Below are 16,796 nucleotides of genomic sequence, written 5' to 3'. Positions count from 1 at the left end.
CTCAGCTTCCCAAGTAGCTAGGATTACAGGTGTGCACCACTGACACCCAGCTGAGGGTGGATATGTTGCTGTGTGTCCCAGACATTTCCATCAGTTGTCTGTGCCATCCCACTCAAAGGGAAGGCCTGGGCCACCATATTTGTGCCTATTGACTTCATCCCTCCCTGACCCAACTTTATTGGACCAGAACTGGAACAAACACTTCTCTGGACCAATCAGCTTCCTTTCCCGAGTCAGAGCTGAATTGTAAGGAAATGGGCACAGTGAGCCAAACCATATGCACAGTTCTACATTTGTAGCATCATGAGGAGATGGAAGGAAGCCAGCCTGCAGAGAGGCACCGTGGGCCACAGGCCCAGAAAGGAGGCTGTCCAGAGCCCTGGTGGCTCCCAGCTCCCCATCTCATTGTCTGAGGCCAGGCTGCTCTGAGTTTCTCTGTGCTCTGTCAAACCTGACTACAGATTGCAACCGTCAACCAAACCCAGACTGCAGAGGAATTTTATTTGGCTTACACAGCATTACAAAAAAAAATTTTTTTTTGATTCCCTACACCAAAATTTGGAGATTTCACATAAAAACCCAGATTCCTGAGTTGAGCATTGGTAGATCTGGTTCTACTGTACCCATAGTGAACAAAGATGGCTGAAGCTCCATCCAGGGGCTGCCCCCTCTGCCTGGGGCCTGTATTTCTTACTCTGCTCCCGTCCTGTTTATCCTTACACCCTCTCTGTTTCACTCACTTACATTCCCTGTAGGAAATTAACTACTGATCAATTCTTACAGGAAAGCTCTACTTCTTATTTTGAATCAGCCTAAATAAAATGTTCTGCTTCCTGCAACTGGGAACGGTGTGGATGAGAACATGACGGCCTCCACATCCTGTTTTCACTCAACCATTGCCCATTCAACACCATCGCCATCCTTCTTCCATGCTCCCAGAATCCTCAGTTTTATGGTCAAGAGGCTGTGGATATCTCGTGGTCCTGTGGGAGGTAGGTCTTTCCTTCTCCAGGCTTAGGGGATGACCTTGTTGGGATGGGCGTGGTGTGACCAATGAGAAGTCTTGGTAAGTCTGCTGGAGGGCTTTCCTTTCCAACCAAAAGCAACAGACCCTTCTGAAAGATACTTTGTCACTATTCCTTTCTTATTTTACTTCTTTTAAAAGTAAGTTTGATGCTCAACACTTTGGTAGGCACCTTGTGACCATGAGAACTCACAAGAAGGGCTAAATGGATAACATGCAGAGGGTGATGGCAAAATAAGCTGGGTCCTTGGTGACATCGAACCTTCCCTGGCCTCTTTTCTTTCCTTCCTTCCTTCCTTCCTTCCCTCCCTCCCTCCTTTCTCTTTTTCTTTCTTCCCTCCTTTCTTTCTTTCGTCTTTCTTCTTTCTCTTTCTTTCCCTTCCTTCCTTCCCTCTTTCCTTCCTTCCTTTTAAAATTTTTTTTGTGAAATTTGAACCCAAGTCTTTGCACTTGCAAAGCATGTGCTCTACTGCTTGAGCCACCCTCCAGTCCATTTTTCTCTGATTATTTTTGGAGATGGGATCTTGAGAACTACTTGCCAGGGCTGGCCTTAAACCTCAATCCTCCTGATCTCAGCCTCCCAAATAGCTAGGATTACAGTCGTGAGCTACAGGCACACGGCTCTTCCCTGGACTCTGTGTGGTGTTGGGCTTGTTGTTAAATGAACAATTATTATTCTACTAGTTTAAACTTCTGTTGACTGGTTCACTGCTACTTGCAGCTAAGGGTATCTCAGTCCTTTGATGTCTATTAAAAATAACCAGGGAGATCCATGGTCTCATCAGTCAAGGTTTTCTGTTGCTTAAAATTATTAAAAGTATTGAGTATCCATTCAAATGTCTGAGTGCCTGCCTCACAAGTATGAAGCACTGAGTTCAAACCCCAACACTGCCAAAAAAATATATAGAATCTCCATATTTCTTTCAAAATTGATCCCTATGAAGTTCTTTCATCTGTTTGCCAACATCACCTAGGTCGTATGTGTCTTTGAGAATACTGAACTGAGACAGAAACATAACCCTGGCTTGCTGCACCAGACATCATTTGATATTCACTGAACAATTCTAACATGGAAAGAAACAGCATTCCCAGTAATGGGAGGAAACAGGACCCTTTTCAACAGGAACGTTCAAAATTAGATACAGACATTTTTAGCTCAGGCCCCATACGTTTCAGAGGCTTGGAAGTCATGAGTGTTCTTGTGCCATTCGATAAGATTGATTTTTTTTTTTAAGGGCAGGCTATTTAGAAGGCAGTTTTCAACTTTCTTTTCCTCTGTAGAAAACTGTGCTCCTCTTTCTCCCAACCCCTGGAGAGTATTCCTGCCCACCAAGCGCTCCTTCCTCACCGTGTCCTCAGCTCTCTGGGTTATTTGAGGGTGAAGGAGCAGACTTGTGGTCTTGGCCAGCTAAAAGGCAAAAAGAGACAAACAAGAGTTCTGGATCACCCAGGAGAGTGGAGCGCCTAGAAATGATTAGAGCCACAGCAACTCAGGCTCAAAAAAACACAAATATCAGAGAGAGGCAGTTTGCCAAGCCTAGATAGCAGGCAAAGGAAGCCATGACTTCAGGGACAAGGGACTGACCCAGCGAACCTAAGACTTGCGCTTGAAAGGGTTGCAGTGGCCTCCATGAAATTAGAAGAAAGTGTTATCTGTAGCAAACTCAAGGTCAAACTCAAGGATGCCAGCCAACCGTGCAGTTTCTCCCATCTTTGGCGAGTAGATTAGCATAGATGAGCACAGAGATTACCTTGGATGGACAGTTAGCTAGACTCTCAGGCTGAATTGTCGCAAAGATATGACAAATGACCAAACCAAGAGCCCTGTCGTGTCTGTCAACAGCGTGTTTTAATAAGAGATGAGAGCACACTTGTGCCTTTCTTGCAATGTTTACGTCGAGCAATGGGCCGGACTTCTCTGTCTGGCCTTTGATGGGATCCGACAGCCTCCACCCTCCTTCTGTGGGTCCCCTGCCTTCACCACAGGGAAGAGGTTCATGCAGACCCAATCTTGGGAGTGGATGTAGACTGAGACCTAGTTCTGGCCCTTCCTCAAGGACCAATCCACCTGGCCTCGCCCTTCTCCTCTGAAATGTACACACTCCACATATCTGGGCTCCTCCCCACACCAGGGCATCCACCATGGGCTGGGCTCCAGCTTTTGTCTGTGTACAGCCCAGAAAGACCTTGACAGAGTGGCAAAGAAAAATCTGGACGGTGAAACAACTCCACACCAGGGAATCATGGCCCCTTATCCTGACAGGAGTGGGTGTCACATCCTTCTTTTTCTCCGCCCATTCAGCCATCTACCTGTACACAGAATCCAAAGTCCTGGAACCTGAGTGAGCCATTTCTTTCCCCAAGAGTAACCATTCAGCCACATCAAGGAGGAGGCCAGAAAAGCAGCCCCACTGTGTCTCCAGGCTTCAAAAGGACAGACTTCTGCATTGACCTTGAGCTTCAATCTCTCCTTCTTTGGGCTTCAGTCTTCAATTTCCAGGTTAGGGGTGGGTTACAGCTTTCTGAGCTTGTCATCTGGTGCAAGCCTAGCACTTCTTAGGAACCACATCTGAGTCCCGTAGAGCCAGAGATAGCAATTCCAGAGGGTGCAGGTGAGGGCACATGACTCAAGTTCAAATGCATGTCCGTCTGCCAGAGTCTCCACCAGGCAGGTCCTGAGGAGGCAACCAGAGTGGCCTCTGCTGAGGGAATGAGGGAACTTTTCTCTGACCCAACGAGAAGCTGCCCAGGCCACATATTGTTACCTTTAATTCTAAGGAAGAAAGTCTGGGCTGGGAGTGTTGGAGAAACTGAACAGGTCTGGTTGGTGGATAACAGGTGTTACAAGGTCTACAGAGCTCTTTTGGTGGCTATTCACCAAGGGTGTGACTAGGCAGCTCTACATGGTGTCTCCTGGCCGCAGCATCCCCAGATCCTCCCACAGTGGCAGTTTTCCCATGCAGATCCACGGGTATTCACAAAATATCCCCCCACCCAGAGAACCCCCTGGAATAAACACCTTCCCATTCCCAGGGGACCTAAAAGAATATGGGCAAACACTATAAAGACACCAGGCCCCATTGGTCCAGGTCGTCCTCTTGGGTGAGTTATTGATGTCATTAGTGACCATGAGTGGCCCAGCTGGGCTCTGCCAGCTCCCTGGGCTTGATAGCCTCAAAGACCAGCTCAGCCTCCCAGAAGTCACTATTCCTGAGAGCCAGAGTTCGACCTAGGGACACCTGCTCCACGCGTTCCTCTGCCAACCATCTCCTGGCCCCACTCCCGGTGGCTGGACTCCTGCAGTCCTCGGCCTTTGGTCTCAATAGGCAAAAAGCAGGAGGCCAGGGCAGCCAGGAGGCAGCAGCCACTGTAAACAGCCAAGGTCAGGTACACGGATGACTCCAGCATCACCTGGGGAAGGAGAAACAGAACAGTGAGCATGTCCTCTCAGGCACAAGCACACCGTGTGACAGCTCTGTGAGCTGAGGGTTTTGTTCCATTTTACAGAAGGGAAAACTGAGGTCAAAGAGGGAAAGTAGTATACCCAAGCCCACACAGACAATGAGGAAGGAGATAGGATTTAAATCTATCAGGTTCCAAAGTCCAGACTCATAATTACACTCTGGCCTGAGCCAAATTCCTAGCTTTATAACACATGGCAGAGCTGACTCCTCTTTCTTGCTAGTGAGGGGACAGTGGGGAACACCTGGCACTGTGCAGGCAGTGCACAACCATGGTCAGGTAGGCGTGACATACAATGGCTGACAACAATAGTCTAGAACAGAAATGCCTGGTGTGGTGGTGCATTTCTGTAATCTGAGCACTCAGGAGGCTGAGGCAGAAGGATCATGAGTTTGAGGCCAGCTTGGGCTGCATAGTGAGACCCTGTCTGAAAAACGAACAAAATAAGCAAGGTGGCTCATGCCTGTAATCCTAGCTACTCAGGAGGCAGAGATTGAGAAGAGCATGCATGGTTCAAGGTCAGCCCGGGCCAAAAAAGGGAAAAATTCCTAAGACTCAGTCTCAACCAATGGCTGGATTTGCCTGCCATCCCCAGCTAAGCAGGGAAGCACAAATAGGAGAATAAAGGGCATAAGGAAGAATAGGACATAAAGTGAGACCCTATCTCAAAAATTAACCAACACATAAACGGCTGGAGGGGTTGCTCAAGTGGTAGAGTGGTAAGCAGGTGTGAGGCCCTGAGTTTAACCTCAAGAATCCCAATCTAAAAAAATAAAAAATAAAAATAAGAATAAAAAAGCTTGGTTAAAGCAGGTACAGGACTTTTGTTCATCGGAACTACCCAGAGTAAGCAAATCCATGGAGACAGGAAGCAGCTGACAGCTGCTCAGGGCTGGGGGTGGGGCGGGGACAGGGAGTCGCTGCTTCCTGGATATGGGGTGCTCTTTGGAGGTGATAGAGGTGGTAGCTGCACAGCACTAAAATATGCTTAGTGCCACTGAATTGCTGACTTTAAGATGGTTAATTTTAATTATGTAACTTTTATCTCAAAACAAACACACACACAAAATGGATATCCCGAAAGGAAAGAGATTTAATTAGATCCCTAAAAATGGAAAGAAATGTGTCCAGACATCCAAAGAGTTGCAAAATTTTGTAACTGTTCCTAATTATCCCATTCAAAAAGGAGACAGTAGGACCTTTGTTTCCCAAATTGACCTACTTACTTTCATCCAACTGAGTTTTGTTGTTAGCCATGGTTGGATTTTTTGAGGCAGTGTCTGTGTTGCCTTGGCCGGCCTTGAACTCCTGGGTTCAAGCGATCCTCTTGCCTCAGTCTGCTGAGAACCTAGGACTACAGGTGCGAGCTACCATGCCCAGCTAATCCAAATTCTTTTGGGTCAAATCTGGCTTTCTTAGGGTCTTGAAAAAGACCTGAACTTGATTCCCAATGTGTCTACTGCTCGGAGGTGTGACCTTGGGCTGATCCCTTTGTCCTTCCGAGCTTGTTTCTCATCAGCAAGCAGTAGTTCTTCTCTCATAGGGCGAGGTGTCAGGATAAAATAACATGATGTATGAAGGGCTCAGCCTACAGTAACTGCCTGCCCTGCACTGGGTTTCGTATTTGGGGTGACACCTACCTGAGCGATGAATGGAGTGATGAGAGCACCCACTCTTGCCATGCCACTACAGGTGCCCAAGCCCAGTGCCCGAGTCGCCGTGGGGTACACCTGGAACAGCAGCCAGAAGTGGGCTTGGGAAAATACAAACATCCCTCTGTCCCCTCCAGCTGGATACTGATGGGACCAACCCCACGGGCAGGCCTGAAGTGAATCCCCGAGGTGGTGCCAGGCCCATTAAGGGATGGCAGACTGGGGCAAAGGAGGTAAGAAGTTTAACTGAGGCTGGCTGCCGGCAGGAACCCATCACCTCATTCTTTTCACTGTTGCAGTTGTATTCAGTGAGGAGTGTGAGTGCTAGAGTGCTAGAGTGCTCGCCCGATCTGGAGAAGTCCTGGGTTCCACCCCCAACGTCACCAAAAAAATAAATAAATAAACTACAGAAAATTCAATAGGGAGTGATGGAGACCGCTGTGTTCATGCATTTCTAATCTACAATATGTATGTGTAATTACACAATTATATACAATAGCCCAGCTTATCGATATCACTTTTTACTTATTTATTTTTAGTATTTGTGCTGCTGAAGCCAGCACTCAATATAACTTTCTAAATGAATTAGTGCCACAATCCTGCGCTTGTTTTCTTTCTGTTATGGAGAATTTCTAGAAAGGCTAAAAACAATGCTAAATCATTCTTTCCCTCCAGCACTGTGCTTGTTTCTGTAACCCACACCTACCTTCTTCCCCTCCCACTGAGGGGCACACGTCACCCATGACACTTCTGCATGTGCTGCTTGGAAGAATCTTTTTCCCTTCAGAAAAAGACTGTGGACCTTACCCATGTCCATATTTGGTCTTTTGCAGCAAAAATGTTGGTGTTTGGTGGGTTTTTTTGTTTGTGTGGTGGTGGTACTGGGGTTTAAACTCAGAGCCTTGCACTTGCCAGGCAAATGCTCTACCACTTAAGCCATGCTCCAAGCCCTGTAATGGTATAATTTTTAATGGCTGCACAGAATCTATCACTTGGATAATCATCACTAGTTGATCAAGTCTTCGTTGTTACAAGTAGACAGCTGGATGAAGTTAAGCCAGCTTAACTTCCTTTCGTTTCCCTCCCTCCCTTCCTTTCTTCCCTCCCTCGAACCTTTCCCTCCCTCTCTCCCTTTTTCTCTCCCTCCCTCCCTTTCTTCCCTCCCTCCCTCTTTTCTTTCTTTCTCTCTTCTCTTCCCTCCCTCCCTCTTTTTCTTTCTTTCTCTCTTTCTTCCCTCTTTCCCTTCCTTCTTTCCTTTCCTCCCTCACTCTCTCTTTCTCATTCTTCCCTCCCTCCCTTCCTCCCTCCTCCCTTCCTGCCTTCTTTCCTTCCTTCCACCTCTACCACTGAGCTACATCCCCAGCATACAAACATTTTCTTAAGTGGCCAGGCTTTGCAGGCCACATGGTCTCTGACATCTACTCAGCTCTACGGATATAGCACAAAGGTAGCTGTCACCAGTAAAAGTACAGATGCCTCTTTCTTAATGGAGTTATGGAGTTATAGCCCTATTGGGGCTATAACCACCACTTTGGCTCTAAAATACCCTTAGTTGAAAATGCACTCAATATAACCATCCCACCAAACATCACAACATGGTTGGTGGACTTTCAAATCATTGTAAAGCTGAAAATTAGTGAGATAGGACTCATTTGTGTATGAAAGGGGATGGTGCTCTCAAATAACTTTATTGGTCAACACTGAGGTTTGAATTCTGCCTGTGTCCTTCCACTAAAAATCTTACCAACTCTCTCCTGATACCCTGTAGTATCCCCCTCCCTTCACTCAGATGACTTTGGGTGTGGCAGCTCCTCCAGGAACCTCTACCCCATTGTGAGCTGTGGGGCAGTGCCCTGTTGTGTGTTGGTTTCCCTAATCCCTACCTCACACCCTTGTGACTTGTCCCTATACTAAACCCTCCTCTAAGACCTGTGACTCCATTTAACTGATGTGTGTGTACCCACACAGCTATGCTTAGAAAGGAAAAGAATCCCCAGACCCACTCAAGAAAGTTGGCCCTGGGAAGGAGGAATGGGAGCTGTTCCATCCCTGGTTCTACAGAGTTATGTAACATTTGGAATTTTGACACTGAGCATAAACTTTTATAAGCAAGAAAAAATGATTGCAAAATAAATTGAAAGAATTAAGGACTACACAATCGCCACTCAGATCCAAGGACAACTTTCATTTCCAGCAGCCCAGCTTGGGTGTTTCTGGAGGCCAGGCACCCCACCTCCATGCCATAACCACACCCAGACACCTCTCCTACCTCAGGCGTGTAAACATAGGCCGCTTGGAAGCCTCCAGAAATAAACGCTCTTGCAATGAAGAGTAACAGAGTAAGCACATTTCTGAGGAGGGGGGAAAAAAAGCACATGAGCAGGTTTTGTTTGTTTCAGCAAAATTCTTGCTTCCCAGGTAGAATTTACACCTTAGAAATTGGCAAAGGTTACCCCCACCCAACACATATTCACAACACAGGCGGCACACACATCACGGTACCATCTAAAGGCCTGCAGTTTATTGTTCTCCAACATAGCAGGCTGAAAGATGGGAACACCTGCAGTGTCTAGGTTGGGGGCAAGATTGCAAAGAAGTGATATAATCAAATTCCAGGACTGAGGATGTGACTCAGGTGGGGATTTTGCCTCACATACGTGAAAACCCTTGGTTCAACCACCAGCACCAAAACCAAGGTCAATGAAAATAAAGCTTAGAGGCAGGGATGGGGCAAGATCCAGCTGAGCCAGAGGAAGTGAATTGTCATCAGCATTTTTAGGACATTCCTGCTCCCCCACCCCAATTGTTCCTACAAATGTTTCAGAATGCCACCACTTCAGGGTCAAAGCCACACCTCTCTTGACCTATGGTGGCCCACAGATGCCTCACTGGGTTTAGTCTCAGAGGCAGGAGAAGCCTGGATTTCTCCCATATTCTGACTCTTAGGAGTTGGAATAATGGAGATATGACAAAAGAAGATTACAAAACAAGGCCTATTTCCACCAAACAAATTAAACATTTTTAGCACATACGTACATGTCACAGTTACGTGTGTGATCTTATTTGGAGTTGATGTGAAAAGTCTAAATGTGACATTAGGCCAATGTACCCTCCTGCTCCCTTCCCCACTCCCTCAGAGACCCCAGTCTTGAGCCTGATCTTCCGGCCAGTTGTGAGGCAGCCATGATCCTCAGCCCTGGTGAGGGACTGGGTGCCTCTGATTACTCACCTTCCCACACAGATGAACAGCAGGAGACTGCAGAAGGAGAAGATGACAAAGCATAGAGCCATGGTCTTCTTCCGGCCCAGGCGGTCGATGATCCACAGAGTCACAAGGACACCTACCAGGAGAGCGGGACATGGTAGGCAGCTTCTGATGTGATTCCCAATGATGCCATCCTACTACACACACCCTGTGTCATCCCCTCCCCTAGAGAGTGGACCAGACCTGTGGCTCACTTCTAACGACTAGAATACAGGAAAGTGATGACTGTCACTTCTCAGCATAGGTTAGAAAAGACCGTGACCTCCATCTTGCCAAAATTCTCTCTCTCTCTCTCTCTGGCCTTTCTCATGTGTTTGCCTGGATGGAGAAGGTGACCTGGGAAGGACCCAAGGGTGGCCTCTAGCTAATAGCCTTTGGGAGTTGGGGCCTACATCCCAGCAACCCTTGAGGAATTAAACCTCCCAACAATGATGGGAGGGAGCATGGGAGGGGATCCTTCCCCAGCTGAGCCTTTGGATGAGACCATAGACCCTGACACTGCACAACTGCAGAGGTGTGAGATAACACCAAAGCAGAGGACCCTGGAAGCCACTCTTAGATCCCTGGCCCACCCACAGCAACTGTGAGATAGTAAGTGTGTTGTTTCAAGTCGCTGGACTTTGGATAACTTGTTACTTGGTAATAGATGACAAATACAGGCCCCAGAAGAAACCTGAAGAGTGGTGGTCACTGAATCCAGGTAGCAGCAGGCATTTCTGGGCCAGGATTCAGACATATCTGGGTTCTAAGGCCTCATGTCACCACTAACTTGCCATGTCGTCTTGGGGTACAACCTTGTCTTCTTTTAGCCTCAGTTTCTCTGTCTGCTAAATGGGACTAAAAACATCACTCCCTACTTCAGCGGAGGCAGGTGTACTGCTTGTTATTACTAATGATAATTCTATTTGAAGACATTACTTCTACATATATTCTCTTTTAATCACAAAAGAATCTTCAAAATAAATGTTACTAATAGTCCCATTGTCTGTTATTTCTTCAGCCAATTAATTGCCAACTGGTGTCAGGAACTATTCCAGGAGATGAAATGTGTCAGTGAACAAAAGCAAATAAAACAGCAACCATAAAAATAAGGAAAGAAAAATCTGCATTTTAGAGAGGCAGGGGCACAGAAATGGTGATTATCCATGCTGAGCTCAACTTCTGAGGCTTTCATCTTACTTCCTAAGCAATAAGGGGAGGACATTTACAAGACAGACAGACAGTGTAGTACAGGATTGAAGACTCTGGACCCTGGTGTGGGAGCGCAATTCTTAGCTCTGTCAGCTGTGGGTCTTAGCAGGTTTTTCCCAGTAGTCAGTGGACAAGGTGCAGGTGTCAGCTGGGGAGCTAAAATAGGCAAGCACCAGTAAGAGCAGGAAGTACGATAGGAAAGGGAAGGTGATTCATAAGGCGATGGTTCAGACAAGTTACCACTGTGTGCAACTGGAGCCGAATTCCCGTGGGGGACCCTGGGACCCAGCACGGAACACACAACTGACAGTTGTCCTGCCTGATGGCAAAGAGGCTAGGGTTTTCATACGCCAACTCTCATAGCTATTGTTGGAAGGCTGCTGCTGGGTATTCACTGTCTGGCCCTCCCAGCTGCCTTGCTTACTTTTAGATATCCAGGCTTTCTACTGAGATATGGCCCTCAGGCTGAAATGTAGATACTGAAAGCTGCAAGTGGAAGAAACCCTGGCCCCTATGTGGGCAAGTTATGTCACCTCTCTGAGCCTCAGTATCTTCAGTTGTAAAATGTGTGAACGGGATTTCTCTGAAGTAGCTGCCTCTGTATTAAAGATCCCGCATGCTACTTGAACCTAGCTGGATAGAACATTGTGAATGTGGAAAGATGGAATGCTGGCGGTCATGAGCCAAAAATGATTTTCGGCTGTCTTTGGTCTCCCTCTTTTTTTTGGTGGAACTGGGATTTGAACTCAGGGTTTTACATTGGCAAAGCAGGTGCTCTACCACTTGAGCCACTCCACCAGCCCTGTTTTGTTTTGGGTATTTTTCCAGGAAGGGTCTCATGAATTATTTGCTTAGGCTGGCTTTGAACTGTGATCCTCCTGATTTCTGCCTCCTTAGTTGCTAGGATTACAGGTGTGAGTCACGGCGCCCAGTTCATTAGTCACTTTTAATAGCTATTTACTATCAGTCTCTGAATCTGCCCTAAAACCCTCTTGAATTTTTTTTTTTTTTTTGGTACTGGGGTTTGAACTCAGGGTCTATACCTTGAGCCACTCCACCATCCCTATTTTTGTGATGGTTTTTTTGAGATAGAGTCTCATGAATATGTGCAGCCTTGGCTTCGAACTGCAATCCTCCTGAGCTCTACCTCCTGAGTAGCTAGGATTACAGGTGTGAGCCACTGGCGACAGCCCCTCTTGACTTTGACATGGAAGGTTTTGCTAAGGTTGACACACACCACTAGCTTCCATCAACCCTAAAGCTAAGAAAGTGATAAAGGTAACATCAAAATCCTACAGATCTTCCTGAGGCCACAACATAGAAGAAATCGGGCTCTTAAAACATATATGACTTAACATTGTATTTCAGCTTGAACATTCTCTCTCTCTGTCTCTGTCTGTCTCTGTCTGTCTGTCTGTCTCTCTCTCTCTCTCAATCTTCTTTTCAATTGCAAATATGTGCAGACTATTCATACCCTAGCCTGGGGACCATCCAAATACTTCCCCACTCACCAATTATTGGTATTCCAGAACTGCTCAGGTTTTACCCCTTCCACAGGTTAGGGTGACCTTTTAAAAACACTTTTGTAACAGAGACCTCTCCTCTCTGCTTCCCACTTCCATCCCACCTGGCCAGGTAGGCCAGGTGGGGCCACCATTGCTTTTTGTAATGCCTTTCCCTTCCCTCTGATAAACTCAATTACCTCTCTTACTACATCCACGTTCTTCCTGGATGCTTCCAGGGACACAAAGAATTTGGGAATCTTCTGATCAGAGACTACATTTGGTAAGCCAGCCAGGAGGTGAACTCCCCATAGTTCAAAACGTCATTTCTATTGTCTTCTTTCCTTCTTACCCTTCTCTCTCTCCACCTCTTGGAATGGGTTTGGAAAACAGAGACACGAGTGCCCTCTTGCAACTGTGCTGCACTTTACCTGTGGGAAAAGTGGCTACAAGACAATGAATGGGTCCATGAGTCTCTGAGGGTGGCCACGGGATGCCAAGGTGTTCGTTCACCCAATGCACACTTCCCCAGACAAGCAGTCCTGATGCAGGGCTCCATGGAAATACAGGCCTGGGCAGTACCACGCACCTTGTGCTGTGAAAGAGTCATGCTGCCAGGACCTGCAGGGTTTCAGAAACTGTCATGCCTAAGTGATGTTTCTGAGCAAACCAAGACCCTGGAACACCTGCTTCTCATGGGGGAATCAAAAGATTAATATGATTCTCTCTCTCTCTCTCTCTTTCTCTCTCCCTCTCCCCTTTCCCCTCTCCCTTCTCCTCTTTCGTCCCTCATCTCTTCTCTCTCCTGCTTCCTCCCTCAGATCTTGGTGGCAAGGGCAGCCATGCCAGGTCAGAGCCAAGCAGCAGGTGCCCACAGCCTTGTCCTAGGCACACAGGGTACAGGTTCATTCTGAGGCCTGGGAAACACAGGCCCCAGGGATGGGAGGAGGTGGAACCCTGTGGTAAGCTGAGGCTGCTGCTTCTCACAGTGGAACCAAGAGACTAACTGGTAGCTTTGATGAATGAAGAAGCAGCTCTCTCCCTCCAGACCTCGGAGGCAGGGCAGCAAAGCCAGGATGTGCAAAGGCTATTCTCGCAGCCCTAGTGCCTTTCCCCTTCTTTTTCTATTTTTAATTTTTTTTTGGTGGTATTGGGGTTTGAACTCAGGGCCTACACCTTGAGCCACTCCAGCAGCCCTTTTGTGTGACTTTTTTTTTTTGAGATAGGGTCTTGTGAATTATTTGCCCCGGGCTGGTACCTTTTCCCTCCTTTTAGCTGTTTTCCGCTTGAATCCCTCACCTCTTCAAATGAGGCTCCTCTCCTAGTCAGAAAGGCCTATCTCACCTTAGTTTGCTCTGGACATTCATTAGCACTCTAGACTCTGAATCCAGTGCTTTCCCCCACAAAAGCCTTTATGCAGGCAAAAAGACATGGTCTCAGACAAAGTCAAACAGAAGGAAGGATACCCATATCTAAGCCAATTCTGGAGACGTCTGGATACAGAAAATCTCCATATAGTTCCAAGATGGGGATGCCCACAGGATCTCTAGAGTTCCAAACCGCCATGAAACCTCCTCTTCCTTTGCTCCTCTCAGTCTTAATTGGAAAAACTTATAGTCTGACTGACAGAAGAAAGATGGTCTGACTGACCTTAAATGTTCATGACTAGCTTACATGGGCAGTAACACCTGTCTCTCAGGGGAGATGCTTTTTATTATGTAACAGATTGCTATTTGGGGCCTGTATGTTGCATGCAACATGGCTTTATGTTTCACTGAAAACCTTTTTGGAGAGAGCATATGATCACAGGAAATGCTGTTGCCATGATGGAGCCACCATGTCTTCTTCCAGTGGCTCCCACCCATGGAAGCCATCTTTGTAAATATATAGGGATGGCAGACATGTGGCCATCTTGCCATTTGCTAGGGATGGGAGACACATAGCTGACACCATCTTGTCATCCCCTAGGAAAAATTGTAATTAACCTGTGATTGAAGTACTCTAAATTAATATTTTTATATGTGTTATATTTAAGGCACTAGTCTGTCAAGGATTAGAAAAAGACTAGGGTGTTTGTGTTGTAAATCTGTTGTAAACTCCTTAAAAATAAAAAAAGCCTTAAGTCTATTTTGCCTTAAAATCTAGCTGGCTGATCTGCTACTAAAAATAATGGCAAAAAAGATGGTTTTGTGTGTCATTTGTATGTCTCTTAGTCTGTCTCCTACAGTGTACTGTGGCCAATAAGTTAATTTTTACATTTTTGAGCTCATATATGTGTGCTTAAATTGACATTTTTTTGGCATGCCTAAGTTATAATCTTTTTGTGTATATGTAAACATCTTTAGGATGGTTCCTTAAGCTGATATTATAAAGTTGGTGTGTAAAAATTGTTTTCTTCAAGACATTACCTAAAATTCTTATCCTAACCAGGTCCAACTGAAAATTTATGGACAGTGATCTTGATCTGCTTCATCCTGTCATGAGTGTAATTTGCATTCAACTCTTTTATAATTAGGTTTGTTAATCAATGTATTTTGAAGATTGCTATTGTATAGAAAAGAAGATAGTGTAGGATTGCTTTTCTTCCTGGGTCTTCTTTTACAGTATTTTATTTTATTAAAAACAATGTTATCTAAATTCAGGATTTTGTTGAGATGGTTTCAAGATGCAAATTAAAAGGGTGCTAATGCTTATAAGTTTATATGTGTATGACTGAATTGGCTGTAGTTTGAAGTTTGCCCAGAAATTTTTTGAGGCAAAAATCTAAGGTCAAAATTTAATGTACTGATATATATCTTTAAAAAAGGGGTTTTATTTTATCTAGGTGAGTAAGGAGTAAAATTAATTTAATTATAGAGAACCAGAGACAAAGCAAGGATGCTGCACTAAGATCCTGAGACCTGAAGATTTTATTGGCGTCTATAAAAGAAATGATCAATCTTAAAATACGGGGCTGTGTGTGTCATCATTCTCAATGACTAAGCCTGTTACTTCTGGGCTCATGGGGCTGCACACAGGTCAACAAAACCCTGCTCTATGTCCTGAACCATTTTGTTAATTAGCATCAGCAATCTAGAATGTGATTTCTTGTCAGGGTCAAGCCATAGCTCTCAGCCATCAAGTTTCCTTCTCATCAATAACCACTTGCGTTCTCTATTGATCTTTGTCAGGATTTGACTATTGAGGAAACCGAGTTTAAACTAAGTAAAAATTCTTTTAAGTGATTCTCATACAGCTAGTGCCTTATATGTGCATCTCAATGTTATACAAATGCAGAGTGAAAAGTATGTAAGTTCAGCATGTGTAGACAGCTACAGCTCTCTTATCTAAGGTACATTGTATTTAATAGGTTCTTTGACTTTTCTGCTATTTATGGTCAATACTAAGAGGCTTGCCATCTGCTTGCCTTGGTGAAATAAACATTATTATGTATATGATATGCAATTGAGCACTAAAATAGTGGCTAGTTTTTATTTTGTCACCTGTTGCTTTACCTAACCAAAATTTAAGGTTTAAACTGTAACGTAGCTATTACTGGCTCCTTTACATGTTAGATGCATTTGTGATCTTCAAGTATACAAGCCTTCTTGGATGTGAGGGCGATCTGGCTGCGACATCTGTCACCCCATTGATCGCCAGGGTTGATTCGGCTGATCTGGTTGGCTAGGCGGGTGTCCCCTTCCTCCCTCACCGCTCCATGTGTGTCCCTCCCGAAGCTGCGCGCTCGGTCGAAGAGGACGACCATCCCCGATAGAGGAGGACCGTTCTTCGGTCAAGGGTATACGAGTAGCTGCGCTCCCCTGCTAGAACCTCCAAACAAGCTCTCAAGTATACAAGCCTTCTAATACAGAGTAGTAAAAAGACACTGTCCCAAGCTGGTGTCTTCCAAATCAAAGTCATGCTAGCCTCTTGCAAGTTTGTGTATGTGTTCCTAATTGTAATAGGAGACATTTAATAGTGTTATACACAGTGGAAGTAATTAGACTATTCTGTCAATTGCTAAATTGCTCTTCAATTTTCAGTTGGTCATTAGGGTTTTGATCCTCCTGGAGCGTTTAAGGACAAGACCATGGAAAATGATTCTAACAAGTACTTATCTGTCAACCGAGTCAGACATTCTTAAGTATTGGTATTGTTTTGTACTTTCCTTACAAAGTTTTGTAACTGTTGTCTGTTGACATTTTACAGCATTTTAAAGATACCAGTATATCTTCTGTATGATAAAATTAGGCTTAATAATGGATCCCAGGTAAGTCCAGCCTAAGAGCCTATCTTTTAAGTCTGTTTGTTGCTTAAACTTGTCCAAAAAGGTATCATTGGCACTGACTTCCACCTGACCTGTCTGTTGTGCTACTTTCCCTCCAACGTGGGACCAGATCAGACTTTTCCAGGAGCAAGTTAATGCTGGCTATGGAGGACCAAAATGCCCAACCAGCAAAATCTTTAGAAGCAGCTGTTTAGAGAATTTAAAAGTACCACACAAAAGAGGGAAGACGTCTGGCTCTCCAGACCTCTAAAAGTAACCAAAGCTGATATGTTTAAAGAAGGGGTTCTTGTACATGTGCTGTCTGGTATTAAGGTTCTCGAGACTTCTGGAAAAGGACAAACTCTTGTCTTTGACCAAGGCCTTCTGTTTAAGCAGAGGCAGTACTACCATTTCTGCTGGCTCCAGATATGTTCTTTTAATAGTTCATCCTCAT

At 45.4% G+C, this 16,796-nt stretch overlaps 1 protein-coding gene across 2 annotated transcripts in view; it reads right to left on the bottom strand.

Annotated features, from left to right (window-relative positions):
* Positions 1–2,854: 2,854 nt before the first annotated feature.
* Svop (SV2 related protein) overlaps positions 2,855–16,796 on the bottom strand; it is a 114,409-nt gene continuing 100,467 nt past the window's right edge. For both annotated transcript variants that reach the window (XM_074061018.1, XM_074061017.1), the window contains 4 exons: positions 9,368–9,479; positions 8,408–8,489; positions 6,127–6,216; positions 2,855–4,435 (listed from right to left, as the gene is read on the bottom strand). In XM_074061018.1, the coding sequence (XP_073917119.1) occupies positions 4,229–4,435; positions 6,127–6,216; positions 8,408–8,489; positions 9,368–9,479 (491 nt within the window). In that variant the 3' untranslated portion in view covers positions 2,855–4,228. The remainder of the gene's footprint in view (positions 4,436–6,126; positions 6,217–8,407; positions 8,490–9,367; positions 9,480–16,796) is intronic.

This window comes from Castor canadensis, chromosome 18 (assembly GCF_047511655.1).
Source record: "Castor canadensis chromosome 18, mCasCan1.hap1v2, whole genome shotgun sequence".
Classification (NCBI taxonomy): domain Eukaryota; kingdom Metazoa; phylum Chordata; class Mammalia; order Rodentia; family Castoridae; genus Castor; species Castor canadensis.
Note: the sequence above shows the minus strand (reverse complement) of the source record. Positions and strands in the feature narration are given on the sequence as shown.